The sequence below is a fragment of the Plectrocnemia conspersa genome, unplaced genomic scaffold (genome assembly GCF_051122295.1).
Source record: "Plectrocnemia conspersa isolate PC_06_02 unplaced genomic scaffold, ASM5112229v1 ptg000014l, whole genome shotgun sequence".
Lineage (NCBI taxonomy): Eukaryota > Metazoa > Arthropoda > Insecta > Trichoptera > Polycentropodidae > Plectrocnemia > Plectrocnemia conspersa.
Window position 1 is genome coordinate 5,119,017 of NW_028277178.1, and position 16,425 is coordinate 5,135,441.

Below are 16,425 nucleotides of genomic sequence, written 5' to 3' on the forward strand. Positions count from 1 at the left end.
AATATAATAAGACAGTGATTGAATATTACCAATAAATAATAAATAAATATATCATTTAAATTAAAACAATAAATATGTAAATTTATATAAATTTTTTTTTTTTTTTTGTAATACTTATATTTTAAATTTATTGGTTAATTTATCAACAGATTTAAGCCATAAAATACCATTTTACAAATATAACAAATAAAGACTAATTTAATATTAATTTAAAAATAAACTATATCTGAGTTCTCATAAGATGAATCTAAAATTTTTTGATTTGATTTTTAATAAATGACTGTAATTAACACATACAGCTAGAAATCTTCGATAATTGTTATCCTTTTTTCCGTTAACATCAAGGATTATTACTATTTAATAAAATGGGGAACTCTCTACAAAAATAAATCAACAAATAAATACAAAAAACGGGCAATATAAAAAAACCACACACAAATGATCATCAAAGAATTTGTTTAGCCACGCAAACTTTTGATAGCATTCTGCATCAATTACCACAAAACTAAAACTCAACCTTTATTTATGAGCTTCGAGTGGCATGCGAGTCCGGCTTCAACCGCAACAATGACGTAAGGATTAAATTATTTAATAAATAATCAATACATTATCATCATTAATTTATTTATAAAAAGCTTAGTACAAAAATGTCAGCTGGTCGAAAGATCATTGTAACGGAGCTTGCTTTTGATTATTGATATCTTATATTCTTCTAATTTTTACTCTTTTTTTGGGTAATTGCACTTAAGTACTAAAATTATTATTTATATAATTAAATGATAAACTTGGTAAATTTAATTTAAAAATAATAATAATGGTATTATAATTATAATATAAAATATATTTAAAAATAAAAATGAACGATGTTTTGACCATTAGCATAAAATTAACATAAAATTATTTATAATATAATCAGCACTTAAAAATAAGTTGCTTTTTAACCATTTTGCTAGGTTCAAAACATATAATATTCAGATTGTATATGCTTCTAGTAGGCAATGTCGATTTAAGTGTCAGAACCGTCAGATCCAGAATGTTTCCTCTTTTTAGAGACCATCTGTAAAATACATTTCAATTTTTACTTATATTCAAATATATGTTTATTAATAATGCATTTATACCAGTAATATTATATTTTGCTTCATTAAGCAATAAATTTCTACCTTTTCATTTGACACAGATGTGATTGACTTTAAATCTAATATTTTAGCCCCAGTATTAGTTTGTCCTGAAGATTGTGATTTATAATCATCGCTATTAATAACGCCATGGCTGCTAGCAAATTGTTTTTCAAATTTTTCAGCAGGTGTGCAAAGAGAAAGTTGTGTTTTAAAAATATCGTCATCATCAACGTCATTTTTGTCAAATGAAGTACTCGTAAGGTGTGAGTTATTCCAATCTATAAAAGAATATTCTGAGTCGAATTTGATCTTTGTTCCCAAAATTGTATCCATTCTGGAATATATGTTTTCTATAAAAATTTTCAAAATCTCATCCTGAAACGGTTTATATGTAAAGATTATTGTTATTGAAATAATTGCACTATGAAAAGAAGATTCATACTTTTTCATTTCTTGTAATTTTGTCATATGATATAGGTGTGTTTTTGAGAAGACATAAAGAAGGATACGCAAGACGACCAATTAATTTGGAAAAAAAAACTTCATAGAAAATTAAATCATCATCATTGTCAGGTAAACGGTAACCATGCTAGAAAAGATCTATAACAGTAAATAAAATACATATTTGTATGTTAATAGAGATGGGCATAAAAATATACAATATTTTTCCAATATCTCCTTAGATCCTTGTAATTATTAAACGGTGAGTCTTCGGGTATAATTTTATTCAGAGATATAATCCGCCCCTTCGCAAAACTATACAAAAGCAATATTTTAAATTAGTAATTAATAATATTTTTTTAAATTGTATACCTGGGCAAGACGGTAAACGATTTTGTTTTGGAAGTGAATATTTTTGCGTCAGGTTTCTTGTGAAAAATGTCTAGGATTTCTGGAGGTTCGTCCAAATCCGTAATTTCCAAGTGATTCAGCGTTAATTTATAGACGTCTATCACAAACTTCACAGTACCATCTATAAAATAAACAATTATGGCAATTATTATGGTATACACATTGTAAGGATTTTTGGTATCATACAGGAACTTTAATCCGAATATCGAATATATTTGTCTGATTTTTTTAATTATTCGTTATTCGACTATTCTTAAAGTATTAATTTAGTATGTTTTATGATATTAAAAAAATAAATAATTAATTAAAGAATTTGTTACACCAGCAGCAAGGCGAAAAGTATGACGCGCGCGACCCAAAGGAATGGCTAAGGGAGGGGGCGAGCGTCATGGTCAGAGGGTGGCATAGACTGGCGCTCGCCGTAGAAGACGGACGTTATTTCGGCACTGCAGCTTAAGCGACAGAACTACGACGAAACTAGACGAAAATGAACCTCTAACAAATTATAAAAATCATGTTCATGCATTATTTCTAGCTTTGTTTCGGGGGGCATTTTCTCGAGGCTCTGCAAAGCTTTCAGCTCGTCCTGATTACATTTCTTACTAGAAACATGTCGTGATAAAGACTCATAAAAATTGTCCCCTTTATTATAAAATAACTATTAGACAGCTTTTCTATTTGTGAGCATTATTATCTATATATCATGCACTATTCTAGAATTTTTTTTAGGAATTATGCTACATCGCTTTGTCTGAGAAATTTGAGAGTTATACTAGAGTGTAGAGCTAGAGGTTATCTACATAGAAAGCATAATGTCATTTGACCCCAAAGGTTACGTTAAATACTTACCATAGCAGTAAATGTTTAACTTGACAGCATTCAAAGGTGTTTTTTTGATTAAGAAATCTCGATCGTTAACGAAAATGTTACTTCGTTTGTCAATGTGATTCCACAATGGCGAAAGTCTTACTTTAAAAGTGAAATTAAAACATGTTTCTAATAATTCTGATGTGACCTTAGGTTTGTCCACAATCTAAAACGTAAACTCAAAATCAAAATTGATTAAACTTCTTAAAGTAGGCGTATCTGCATACCGTCAGTCTAAACTTAGTTATGACTTCATTAAACTGTTTTTCTTCAATAGTTATTTTGCTAAATATTATCAGTATATATTTTTGGTTCTTAGTGTGTGGTGCGCATAGTATTTGAAGTTTGTTATTGTCTGTTATTAACGACCTAAATAATATTAATATATAAAATGTAGAAAATTGTATACCATAATATTTACCTAGATTTTAAGATTTGAAAGTTATAATCTGATTTTGCACTCTTGTCCCTTTCTTCGTTTGGGTCATATTCGCAAACATATGTTGCGAGGTCTTTAAATTGAGAGATATTCACAAATGCAGTTATTTCAGGTTCCATATTGTCGATTTATGCAGTGTGCAAGTTTCAATGCCACGCCTGCGCAGTAAAAAGGAGGTAAAATAGTTGATTTGGTCATAACAATATATAAACAGACCATAATATTCTTTTAAACAAATTATATGAAATGTATTGAATAATATTTACTTGTTTTATTTAAAAAAATTAAAAGTAGTACTATCCTGTTATTGGGGGGCAAATTTAATCTAAAAAATATTTATTTATAAAATTTAATACGTTTTAAAATTTAAACTTTTTATTTTATACGTTTTAAAATTTAAACAAGCGGCAGTGAGTGAGTGTTGGTTAGAACAGTGAACACTCTATGAACATAACAAAACAGGTTCTTGCAGGAATTGTACGACTTCTGTTTCCTCGGTAAGAGGCAGTTTGAACATGTTAATTTTTATAATATTAATTAGTATATATATATATATATATATATATATATATATATATATATATATATATATATATATATATATATATATATATATATATATATATATATATATATATATATATATATATATATATATATATATATATATATATATATATATATATATATATATATATATATATATATATATATATATATATATATATATATATATATATATATATATATATATATATATATATAAATGAATAAAATGTATAAAAAAATTAAAAATACCGTTTTAGAATCAATTTGATTTCCGATAACAGGTAAGTACCGTAAAAGTGAAACTGTAAAAAGCATTAAATATCGCTTTTATGGGATTTTTCCTTTTTATAAATTATTCTATTATTAAAAAAATTGTTTTTGGATTTTAATAGGGCATTTGAATCGATAGATATAGCTATTTTAATGTATAGGTAGAAATGGGTGTCAGGTAAAGCCTTGTAGTAAATAAAAAACATATTTTTTGGCGAACGAATGGTGACGGGTGGCAATGAACAGAGATTGACCACTGAAGTATTTTTTTTGCTGGTTTAATGATTTGCATAAGATACTTGTTAATTTTATATTTACGGGGCCGGTCTTTAAATAAATAATAAAATAGTTGTTAAATAAGTAAAAGCAAAATAAAATAGAAAAGGTAAATTATAGTGAAAAACATATTTATCATGGAGTTCTCCATGTTCTAAATTAAGACCATTATTATATATCTAAAATAACACAGAGTTTTTTTATTAACTAATCTTGTAAGATTTTTCTTTTAAATAATTTAGTGAAGTAATTGAACGAAATTTAAATTATAAGTAATTAATTAAAGCTAAACGTGCAAAATACAAAAGCAATGATGATAAATTATGAGAATTAAAATGAATTATTTTGGTGTTGATAATATCATATAATAATAACAATATTCTTTATTGTCCCAAGCACATTGCCCGACTTTCTTGTCTTATTATTTTTCAAAACGCTCTTAAAAATTTACAATAAATAGAAATAATTTATTTAAATTATGTGTTGTGAATTATATTAACAAAAAAATATACCACAAGATACGAGCGGATAGTGCGTAACAGTCGCTGGCAGGTATATTGTTAAAAAACATTGAACGAAAAGTGAAATTATAAACACAATAGATTCTCTTAACCTTTTGAGTAGTCAGTTAATCTATATACTTTTGTTAGTACACCCATAGGAGTGAGTTAATTTTGCATACTTTTCCATAATTTTTTATTATATTCTTCCACTGCATTTTCTGTCCTACCGTTCGTTTCTTTTACGTTTATAACAACGTGATCAGGGGTATGATTCGGGAAATAATTTACCATCGACAAATTTATCTAAATAATTTGTTGATTCTATCCCACTTCTATAACCGCTATAGAGATTTATAACAAACATGATTTAGATGTTTCATCATTTTTCTATACATTGAATTGGTAATGAACAGCTACCAAAATCTGAATTTATTTACCAGTCTTTTTCTCTGCCAAATATGTCGTATGCTGGTTTATATGCAATGCAGTTGTGCCAAGAACGAATTTAGCCCTAGGTTTACGGGTATAAACCTGTCAATTTAACAGGTGTCATTAAAAATATGTATATAGTGACCAGATTTTTAAAGATAAAAAGTTTCCGAGAATAAAAATAGTGTTAATATATTTGCATTGTTTAACTATAAAAAGGAGTAAAAAAAACCTAGAAAAAATACTGTGATACAAATCAAATCGGAATATAAATCAGAAGCCCGTCAATATGACGGGTGGCGTAAACCCAGTGTTAAGATGTTGAGGTTCTTAGGTAAAATGTGATATAAAATATATCAGCGATTACAATTTCATAGAATTGCTGCAAATATAATATGTTGTAATATTGATCCATATGGGCTTAGAAAGACTAATGTTTCCATTAACTAGACTAGATTCCACAATATCATTCACAGGTTAAACAAAATCCAAAGCTGATATCGCTATGACTAAATAATTCTATCTTAATATTTCTTAGCGAAGCAAAGAATAAGGATCCTAATATAAAAATAAAAGAACACATTAGCTCTGTATCAATATTGTTTTATTTGAAGCATAGTATCTTAATAGTTATTAATAGAAAATGGTACAATATTTAAATACTTATTCAATATATGCTAGTGGTTCTTCAGTAATAAGCAATCCTTTTTCCCATAGGGTCACAATTAACTATAATTAAATACGGTGTACATTATTATAATTTAGATATATTTATTAAGAACAAATTTTATTTGAATGTATAAAACAATTTTACCTCAATTTGCCCAGTTTCATCTTCAATGTCTATGTCTTTCACGGCTACAAAATCAGGATAAGCTTTGATTAAAGTGGCAACGCCGGCAGCTTGCGATTCAACGATTTCAAAATATTGAAGTTCATTTCCGTGATATTCTTTGGAATTTTCTATAGTGTAATAAATTTTAAATTCACTTTCCTCTTCAACCAATCTGTAATGATTATGATAATCAGTATATTATGTAATTATAAGTATTTTTTAAAATATGATGATAACCGTAATATATTAGCTCTGAGTAGCTTTACTCTGGTGTCGGGCTCAATTTCCACTCTGTTATCGACTACTCCGGCTTCTGTAATTTTACTACAGTCTCCAAACACAGTTAAGTCTTTTTCATTTTCTTCCAAGACAGGCGGCAGTGCTTCGTGAATGAATTTTTTACCTAGTTGATCGGTAGCATAATCTAAAATAGCATTGATTAAAATGTTAAAATAAATCAGTTTACAAAATATAATAAGGCAGCAAGATATATCAGCAATTTAAAAATAGTAGATATTATACCAAAAGGTAAATGTTCCGATAATTTTGAAAATAGTTTCTTGACATGTTCAACGATTTCGTTACGTCTCGGCGCTTCAGAATCGAGATGGGCTAGCCCTAAATGTTCAAACAGATCAAAAGGCACCCCCTTCCGAAATTCTACATCTTTAAGGAATGCAATCTCCAAAGCTTTCGGTATCATCTGCAACAACAAAAATAAACATTATAATAATTTTGACTCTTAAGAAGACAAAGATATAAATAATTCACCTTATCGAACACATCACCCCAAGAGTGTTTTTGATAAGTGCTAATCGTGATATGAAGGGAATGTTCACCGTCGACTGTAACAGCTTGGTGAATAAAACCTCTAGGAAAGTACAACATATCGCCAGCCTTCAATTCAACTTCGATAATCGGTTTTCCGATTTCGCTTTGATCGAAATTACGAGACGAAAATCTCGGCAGCTCTTCTTCTTTCGATCTGAAAGAGTAGTTAGTGAAATCATAAAAATATTTTACAAGTTTTGTTATGATTTTGTAATACTTACAAAGGTGCATAAACCTTCCAACGCTTCTTTCCCTCGATCTGTAAAACGAATGCTTCGATATCGTCGTAATGCGGGGCAAATCCTTGACTGTTAGGCGGTGTTAAATACACATTAGATCCGACAAAGCAGTTGAAGTAATCTTGTAAGGTAGCATTTAAAAGCTGAACTTCGCGTATATATGTCTAAAAAAATAAACATATTGAAAATTAAACTGCCAAGATTCATTAATAGATTTCTGTTATGTAATCTTGTATAAATTTAAACCAAAACCGTGTGTATTTTTTAATGCTAACATTGCAATAATGCCATGAGGTAACGGAAATAATTGTAACACAAAATATTGAGTAACGTATTTTAACATAGGCATCCAATGCAATAATGAATTTCAGAGTCGCAGCTCTGTACACAAAAATCATTGTTTAGTCAATGAAGGAATTTTCCACCCTTATAACAAGTGTATATCAGGTATCAAAGCAATACTTTTTGTATCGATCGATTTTTGTAGATTTTGATAAATAAAGATGGTATTTTAAAAATCGAAAGAAGATTTATCTTTGGACAGTTTAATGATGTTCAAATCTGGCAAAAAGTGTCTGCGCACTCAGGCAATATTTTTTTCCAGAGTTATCAATGCTATCATTAACCCTTTTAGTACCCTTCGATTTTTTAATAGATACATATGCCAAGTTTTTAGTGCTGATGTAAATTCATAAAAAAGCATCAATAATAAGAACATTTTAATAGAATATTTTATCGGAATACTATTCAGAAACCAGTAAATTTGACGGGTGCCGTAAGACTAGTGTTGAATAAAAATATTTTACCTGCGGGTTCAAAAATCGTACGCTGCAACCATTTAAATAGTAGTCCCAAACTATTGGGGGAAGAGCCCTGAAATTAAAAGATTTCTATGAAGAATTTGAATAGCAAAAATATTGCTACGATTTTACGTTTATCACCTGCCGACGGGGTTATGAGTTTCTCTGACTCCATTGTCGTACGAAGTTATATCGATATTTTTGGAAAACATTATGAATTCTTTCCTCAAGACTTGGTCAATAACTGGAGTCGATATTATTTTTTTATAATAATTTGGTTCGTCGCGTTGGACAAGAAGCGGTTTCTTCTCCCAGCCATGACTGAATTAAACAATAAAGTTAAAAAAGTCTAGATACAGAAATTGAAACATGTATAGCTTATACATACTTGCAAAAGTCTTTAATAGTAATCGGATAAATCATCCATGAGAACATTTCGCGGCCTTGTTCTACGCTGCTCAGCCGGGACGGAATATATTGTGCGCTTTCTTCCGAGTTGACACTGTCATCTGAGCTTATTTTTTGTTGCATTTCTTCACAGATACGTTGATTTATTTTGATTTCTGGTACTCGAGTGTTATTTTCCGATTTCTTTTTCTTTTTATTGACTTTTGTTATACCATTAGTCTTAACAGATTTTTTAACGTGTTTGTTTTTATTTATTATTAAAGATTTCAAGTCCTCGTTACTTTTTGTTAAATCTGAATCATTCGCGTTTACTACTAAATTTAGATTGATCTTATTTTTTTTAACTTTACGATGGCGAAGCTTCTTCGTTTTTTTCGTCGATCTGTTGTCACCGTTTCGGTACATTTCAAACGCAGATTTTACGTCCATTTTTATGAATTCTAAAATAAACGATAACGGTAATTATGGTAATAAGCACATTTTTAGTCATTTAGTTTAACTAGATTATAAAATATTAGATTGCAACTGACGTTACGGCGACGAGGAAAACTACCGCTAAGAGGTTATGTTAATAAATGTCATGTTGCGCTGTTGAGTTGCCATTTCTAAAAATATTCAATTTTGGGAGAAACAAAATATTTCGAATTGATACATAAATTAAAAAATATAACTATACAAAATACAAAAATATTTTATTAAGACGATATTTTAATTTTTAGTGTTAGTAATATTGAGTATTTTTAACAAATGCCTGAGATACTTGAAATACAAAAAAATGATTTAGTGAAATTTGTATGCAAAAACTCAAAACATACAAAAATTATAAATCACTTTTTGCGTGCATGCGCTTGCGTGTGTTTGCGTGCTGTGTGTGTGGGTGTGTGTGCGTATGTTGAGTGTGGGTGGGCGTGTGTATGTGCGCGCGCGCGTGTGTATGTAGCGTGTTGCGTATACAGTGAGTGCTTGCCGCATGTGCCCACTTTTTGTGTGCCTGTAGCGTGTGTGTTTGTACGGTGCGTGCGTGTTCGTGTGCGTGCGTGTTTGTGCGCGTGTGTGCATTAGTGTGTGTGGGTATAGCAGTTGTGCGTGCGCGTGTTCGTGCATGCGTGAGTACGTGCACTTGTTTGTGTAGAAACAAACATATTCGCAGTATTAGTTTTGGCAGCATCCCAAGGGAGCAAAGACGAATTACACAATCAAAGATTATCATAAAAAAATATTATTATTTGGTTGGAATTATTTTATATGGGTGCAATTAAATTAAACAGCTTAAACGTTTATTGGATGTATAGAAGCCGATTTTATATTTGTTATGGCCAAAAACTGGTCGGCACTAGAGTAGCACTAGCGTGACAATTTTTTCTCTACACGCCCAATCTTCCGGGCGTACGGACGCATCGTCTCGCGTCCACCTTTTTATAATGTAAACAGCTCATATCTTCAATAAAAATACTACTGCAGCGATTCAATCTGTGTCTAATGGCCACCCGTCACCATCACCGTCCCTAAAGATAAAATGCATTCTTTTCAATATTATAGTATTTGAGAAATATATGAGTAAGAATAGATTCCTACAAATTTTGAAAATATTTCATTTCAACAACAACAAAATTCATAATATTGATATGGTCAAAATATTACCTATAATAACCCATATCAAAATGACAGTTGAAGATATTTATTATTCTCTAAAGGAATTATCCATCAACGAATCCCTAGTGTTACGAAAAAGGGGAAAAGTGGCAAAAAAGATTTAATGGGAAAAAGGTGTTTGCTCCCACTAGACATTTTTGTCCGATATTACCGAAAATATCTGAGGTGACCTTTTTATTATTTTAGCTGTCCTGGTTTATTTATAATTATGATAAACCTATCTATGGGTATGAAAATTTTCAGTTCAGCTTGGGGCAAATATCTCTTGGTCATAATACCACTTATAATGGGTATGTCATAAACCAGTTAAAACAAGTTTTTTATGACATATTTATATTATATTATTGTAATGCGCGATCGATAAACGACAATATACAAAACATCTTGCAAATTACTCAACAGCAATGATTATTATGACAAAAATATTGCTTTTGATTTATAATGTATTGTCCAGAATGTGTATGTAATTGGTATGATACAAACGTAGAAAGGCTGGAAAAGAAATAAATCACTTCACCTCATTCCATTACTGGTATTTGTCAATGAAGGAATGAAATCATAATTAATCAACTGTAATTTAATATTGGAAGCAAGAAGATAAGATATTTTGGATATCATCATTTTTCACGTGTTACAATAAAATATTATTATTATTAAAAAAAAACAATTGTGGTGGCCAATTTATTTATTCATTGTGGGCAAAACTTGCCAGCACTCTGGTAACATTGATGTGACGACGGCGGAGAGCAGAGTTTTGGTGGACCTGGATGGGAAGACAACGAGCAGTGGTACCTCGTCCACCGTTCATTCGCATTTAACAAACATGTAAACCTTATATACTTTTAATAAAAATACTACTGCAGCGTCTCAATCTGTCGAGTTAAAGGTCGATGCATGTGCAATATTAACTAAAGTTTTTAATTCAATAAAATTGTAAATTAAAACGATTACACGTGAAATCAGTTATACCTTGTTAATTTTAAGATAAAAGATGCACACATTTATTAATTTGCAGAAAAAATGGGCAGTTCATGGTCGAAATTTTGACAGTTTGTATCTTTCCGAAGCTGTCGTTCGAGTGTACTGGCATGTCATCTGATTCGACCTTAAATAGCTGCATATTCTGCAGGATCGTCCATGGATTGGAAGACAACCAGATAATTTATCAGAATGACGACGTTTGCGTGTTTAAAAGTATCCGACCAGGGGCGAAAAACCATTTGTTGGCAGTGTCCAAAGTTCACATAAAAGACGCCAAAGTCCTTTTGCCGGAAGATAAACGCCTTGGTAAAATATATTATTAATATATGTTATTTTACATTTGTATATCTTTGTATAACATTAATGTTTATAAATTTTATAGTGGAAAACTTGTTAAACTCTAATAAAGAAGCCCTCAAGTTACTCGGTGATGACTTATCAGATGTGAGATTCGGTTTTCACTGGCCGCCGTTCCACAGCATATCTCACTTACACATGCACGCTCTATCGCCGGCTTCCCAAATGGGATTCATATCCCGACTAGTCTTTAGAGATAACTCTTATTGGTTTGTGTCTGTGAGTATCCGTCTATAAATTGTATTTCAATAGTGAACACATTTTCATTGTTAATTTGTGTTTTTCAGGCTGATTATGTGCTGTCACGTCTATAGTGTTGAGCTGTGACTACAAGAACGAATCGCGTTTCCTCAATCATCAACATTATTAATAAGTATCAAGCGAAAGGGTCACAATATGTACCGCATAACTTATTTTTTGTTTGTTTTGTAGCAATATATTGAACAAATTCAATTCAACTCTCCTGCCCTATTGATGTAACCAAATAATTATATGCTTTTTGAGAACTTCTCGTCGTCGATCCTATTGGACCCTAGTCAGAGACCAACTAAGAAACTGAACCTAAAGGGAATGCTTGTTTCTTCCAGTAAGAAGACCCCGCTTAACATAAATTTCATCTACCATAATAATAGCAATTTCATTCAGGTTTCGGTTAGTTCTGTTACATAATAGACTATTCATTCCTTTAGTTATTAGTTATACAAAAATACTTAATAAAAGTATATAAGTGCTTATTGAACTCTCTTGATAATTGAATTTTGCCTCTTGCAATTACAATTTTAGCCCATAGTACCCGCTTTTAAAGAAGAGTTTCTTAGCATGGTCAGCTTAAGTTTATCGCAGACGTTTTGTTGTTCAAAATGCAAAGTTGTTGTCATGCTGTCGCGTATTGTTGCAAATATTGAACAAATTTGTTTGTGTGTTATTATCCCACATGAAGTCTGAGAGAGAATAGACCTTGCACTCCAGATTGTGTCTGATTAATCATGTGTTCAGGCAGGTTTTCATTTTGTGGAGTATTTTTGATGGGAAATATTGAATAGACTACGTATTTTGATCAACGCTCAAACTCTAGTAGATCGCTTAATTTTTGAGTGCAGACAGCAAGCTTATCTTCTAAACAGGTTCGTTGCCGGTTGAGTCATCGCACAGAATTGTCACCGCTGCCCCAGGAATGTTTACAGTCTGCAAATTTTGATTTATTTTTGCAATGTCTTTCCATTTTGACATTCTGTGAGTAAAACTTCTATCTTTAAATCTCACATGCGTGAATCGCCTTGGTAAATTTAATTTTCAAATTTTTGGAAATATTGAAATTTTATTTTGGAACCTCTGAATTATTTCTGTGATGGAATTGCTTGCTTATACCTGGAGTTGAATACCATACATCTAATTTGACTTAACCTTTAGCCCTTTGATTTTTTTTAAAACCAATTAAATACTCTGATTAACCATTTACCACATGGAATTTTTTTAGCTGCTAAAAATATATGTTATAAAACATGTTATCGAGGAAAAATAATAAATATATTAGAAAAGATAATGAAAATAATAAAGGCAAAAATATATTAGGCCTCGATGCATAAAGAATAGAATAAATACAAATTAAATACAATTAATTAAAAAATGAAAACATAAAAATACGAACTTTCTAATAAATCTTTGTGCAGTACCTATTGGTGCTTTCTCCACGCACGTTGAATTATTGTCAGTAGTAAATAATTAATTTAAAAATCAGATGGATTTTTAAGATTTGATATTTGTTAGCAGTGTTTCTGATTTTTTACTTTTAGTGTTTTCTTGTAATTCTAGTGCTTTTCTAATTCTGATTATGATGTGAGGTACTTGTACCTCACATCATAATAAATGAATTTAAATAATAAATAATTTTTATTGTTTTGCGAGAAATACTTTATTCAGTATCATCTGACAAATACTCATCTTCGCTTGTATCGGGAATGTTAAAAAAATATTTGTGTCAATAAAAATTGCTTAAATCCATTTTACCTAGAAATAAAGTATACTGCATATTGTGCCATATATGGCAATACATATTTATAACACTGAATGCATAGAGTGCCAATTATGGCAATATCATCATAACTTTTATATTTGGCCTTATAAAGAAACATCATTTATGGTATAATAATGACTGTAACGTTTAACACTATTCTAAAGTTTACTTACTTTTAATTCAATGTTTCTCTATATACTTTTTAAAACGCGTGTTGTACACATTTAACGAAAAAATTATGTTCAAACGTAGCAATGTGACATTACCAACTGACGCATTTCAAATGACTATCAACGGTTAACGAAGTTTCTGGTTTCGATGCCTGATGGCAAAGTGGTCGCAATTATGTTACTAAAGATGTTACTGTATGTGTCAAGAAAAAAAAACCAGAAGAAAGATTTTTTAAATTAACTTGTGAGACCGTATGCGGTAAGGGGTTAAAATTTGTGACAAAATAATAATAAAAAAAATAATTGATAAAGTAAGTGAGAATCGTCAATAGACTTGTATGTAGTACCCGATTTGAAGAAAACTTCATAATTTTTGAATTTAAAAATAAAAATTTTGGTTTTTTATTTCTGGGCCACTGTATCTGACCATTTGATGAACGAACTATTGCTCACATGGCGGCTAGTCACACGAACATTGGTGACGTGGATTAGATTGATAGATTGCAGGCTACAAACAATTTGTTCCAATATTCGGCTCAATTATTTTATTTCCAATAGAATTTTTTTTTATTGTGAAATGTTATTAGATAATAAATGTCAGTTTTTTTATTTAATCAGCAGATGTTGACAGCGGTATATTGATTATGATAATGTGATTTTTGATTTGGATGAAAATAATGAAGATTTGGGAGAAGATGATATTGAAGATTTTATATTTCAAGCATTCACTGGTGATGTTTTTACTTGGAGAAGAGGTGAATTTAGTCCAACAATTCATGCATTCGACGATGCAATGTCTGGATGCAAAATTATTAATATAAACGAAAATAATAAGGGATCAGATGTTTTTAAATATTTCGTGCATGAAGAAGTTGTAACTCGTTTGGTTACAAAAACAAACCAAAGATATGTAAAAATTGCAGAAAATCAAGGCAATTTATCCAAGCGCCTAAAACAATGGGTTGATACCAATGACGATAATGTGTACGTGTTTTGGCAATTCTTATGCTGCTGCCACTTTTCAAAAAACTCGATATTCATTGTTCCACATTTCACTACTTTATTCACGATTTTTTCTGACAAAGCCACGAGGTCATTTTCTGATACTCTTACGTTTGTTAAATTTCACTGGTGAGGAACAACATCATGTTAAAGCTAATATAGCTAATTTTAGACATTCAGTCGAAAATATCTCCAATTCTTAAAAAATACTTAAGAGAAAAGAAAAAAAGATTACGTTATAATAGACGATGCACGAAACTTGCCTGGCCACCAATTACACATTATGCTTTGTCAACAAATTTACATACATTACTAAAATTTCGCTGTTTTAGTTTCTCTACAATTGCAGAATTTCGCAAGTTCCTAACGGTTATTGGTGCAGCTGGGGGTTGGGTGTTCTGCGCAATTTATACGGCCCGAGTGCTTGATGATCACATTTATGGTCTTTGATTTACAATTATTGTTACCCTTTTGAGACAGTTATTTAATTCCGCCAACAAGTGTTCAGATTTCCAGGGTTTATTTTGTGATAATAGAGATAGGAAATGGGCAGGAGAGACCTTGGATGCTGTATGGTATCAGTATCATATAGTATACATTCCCTTAAGACTCAAAATATATTTTTTGCTGTATGAACTCATGCTGTGTTAAATAAATGTTATTTTCCTAATTGTTATAAATTATAATTTATTAAAGTGTAATTTTTTTTATTCATATTTTTTTAGGATATGTTGTTACTAAATTATTTTTATTGATAATTATTGTTCAGCACATTTAGCCTTTTTATAAATCACATTCTGGTTTATGGTTTTAGTTTGAATAAAAGTGTTCTTATGAGACAATTTACTATAAAATATGAAGCGTGCAAAGGGTAAAATTTAGCTGTTTGATATATTGTATTGTAGACTGAGTATGTGATTTTTGTATGTACAATTAATATACAAATGTTTATAAATTACTGTAGTTTTATTGTTATCTAATTATTTTTATTTATATTGCCAAAATGTTATTTTATTGTAATTTTTAATGCCTATTATATATCTATATAAAAGATAAAGAAGTGCACTATTTTTAAATCTATTTAAAAAAATATTTTAGAGGATCACAGTCACACAGTATTGAAAATAGCTTTATGCAAAATTACTAATTTATGCTAGATTTTATAAAAGTAAATCCGTTAAATTTCAATTCCAGAAAAAACAGAGTATTAAAAAAATACTCGTCTATGTCATATTACATTTTAAATCAACCATTTATATTTGCAAGTTGAAAAAATGTATCACTGGCGCTACTTTGCTATATCGGTCTTTAAGCGGCAAGTCTTTTGGATTTGAGTTTTGTAATATGTTAAATAAAGTAAATTTAAGCTTACAGTTCAGATGTATGCTTCAATATTTGAAGCTCGCTGTCCATGTTATGCAATTTCGAAGATTGTCTTCAAGTTGTTTTTAATTATAAAATGGGAAACAAGCAGGCGCGTACGGTGAGATACTTACCCTTTCGCTCGCTCGCATGTTAAGTGACGGGAGTGAGCGAGAGATAAGGGCGCGCGGAGCGCACGCCCTTAGAAAGAGGAGCTGCGTGAAAGGGTGCATTTGAAGCACCCTGACAACTCTACGGCGTGACCGTTGTGTCTCAGTTAGTACCCATCTGCATTGTTCCTTCACCATCATCACTGATAACGCTGTTTCTCAAGGTCAAATTTGAATGTCGAATGATTTAAAAAAATAAATATTGTATGAGATTTTTTGCATCATACGAACGCAGTAACAAAATAATATGTTACCATTAGACCCTTTGCTCCCAAAATTGATCGTGGACGGTCTTCG

General features: G+C 30.4%; 3 protein-coding genes across 5 annotated transcripts; 1 reads left to right on the forward strand and 2 right to left on the reverse strand.

Moving 5' to 3' along the window:
• Positions 1–607: 607 nt before the first annotated feature.
• Positions 608–3,472, reverse strand: LOC148226042 (uncharacterized protein C18orf63-like). 3 transcript variants are annotated; one of them, XM_088204581.1, is made up of 8 exons: positions 3,262–3,472; positions 3,068–3,209; positions 2,823–3,006; positions 1,935–2,094; positions 1,781–1,877; positions 1,564–1,710; positions 1,164–1,496; positions 608–1,057 (listed from the first exon to the last, which is right to left on the reverse strand). In XM_088204581.1, exons 1-8 carry the CDS (start codon positions 3,396–3,398, stop codon positions 1,007–1,009), a joined length of 1,251 nt encoding a protein of 416 aa, XP_088060707.1. In that variant the 5' UTR covers positions 3,399–3,472; the 3' UTR covers positions 608–1,006. The 3 variants fall into 3 exon arrangements, 1 of the variants encoding a protein (XP_088060707.1); XR_015812358.1 differs by lacking the exon at positions 3,068–3,209 and having other exon boundaries at positions 3,262–3,461; XR_015812357.1 differs by having other exon boundaries at positions 2,823–3,195; positions 3,262–3,461.
• Positions 3,473–5,888: 2,416 nt separating this feature from the next.
• Positions 5,889–8,999, reverse strand: NO66 (Bifunctional lysine-specific demethylase and histidyl-hydroxylase NO66). The gene is made up of 10 exons (XM_088203358.1): positions 8,950–8,999; positions 8,400–8,859; positions 8,153–8,332; positions 8,018–8,084; positions 7,194–7,375; positions 6,913–7,126; positions 6,664–6,844; positions 6,379–6,565; positions 6,121–6,313; positions 5,889–6,035 (listed from the first exon to the last, which is right to left on the reverse strand). Exons 2-10 carry the CDS (start codon positions 8,846–8,848, stop codon positions 5,970–5,972), a joined length of 1,719 nt encoding a protein of 572 aa, XP_088059484.1. The 5' UTR covers positions 8,849–8,859; positions 8,950–8,999; the 3' UTR covers positions 5,889–5,969.
• A 2,126-nt stretch (positions 9,000–11,125) lies between these two features.
• LOC148226044 (adenosine 5'-monophosphoramidase HINT3-like) lies at positions 11,126–15,551 on the forward strand. Its single transcript, XM_088203803.1, has 3 exons — positions 11,126–11,359; positions 11,436–11,629; positions 11,698–15,551. The coding sequence occupies exons 1-3, from the start codon at positions 11,161–11,163 to the stop codon at positions 11,722–11,724; spliced, it is 420 nt and encodes a 139-aa protein (XP_088059929.1). The 5' UTR covers positions 11,126–11,160; the 3' UTR covers positions 11,725–15,551.
• The last annotated feature ends 874 nt before the right edge of the window (positions 15,552–16,425 follow it).

What these genes read in the sequence shown, in the direction of transcription:
- LOC148226042 (XM_088204581.1), bottom strand. Translation starts at nt 3,398, where the DNA reads ATGGAACCTGAAATAACTGCATTTGTGAATATCTCTCAATTTAAAGAC. An exon ending in TTTCAAATCTTAAAATCTAG is followed by an intron (nt 3,210 to 3,261) that starts GTAAATATTATG and finishes AATATTATTTAG; the next exon opens with GTCGTTAATAACAGACAATA. An exon ending in AAATTACAAGAAATGAAAAA is followed by an intron (nt 1,497 to 1,563) that starts GTATGAATCTTC and finishes AAACCGTTTCAG; the next exon opens with GATGAGATTTTGAAAATTTT.
- NO66 (XM_088203358.1), bottom strand. Translation starts at nt 8,848, where the DNA reads ATGGACGTAAAATCTGCGTTTGAAATGTACCGAAACGGTGACAACAGA. An exon ending in ATCGGAACATTTACCTTTTG is followed by an intron (nt 6,566 to 6,663) that starts GTATAATATCTA and finishes ATGCTATTTTAG; the next exon opens with ATTATGCTACCGATCAACTA. An exon ending in ATGAAACTGGGCAAATTGAG is followed by an intron (nt 6,036 to 6,120) that starts GTAAAATTGTTT and finishes ATTTAATTATAG; the next exon opens with TTAATTGTGACCCTATGGGA.
- LOC148226044 (XM_088203803.1), top strand. Translation starts at nt 11,161, where the DNA reads ATGTCATCTGATTCGACCTTAAATAGCTGCATATTCTGCAGGATCGTC. An exon ending in GCCGGAAGATAAACGCCTTG is followed by an intron (nt 11,360 to 11,435) that starts GTAAAATATATT and finishes TAAATTTTATAG; the next exon opens with TGGAAAACTTGTTAAACTCT. An exon ending in ACTCTTATTGGTTTGTGTCT is followed by an intron (nt 11,630 to 11,697) that starts GTGAGTATCCGT and finishes TGTGTTTTTCAG; the next exon opens with GCTGATTATGTGCTGTCACG.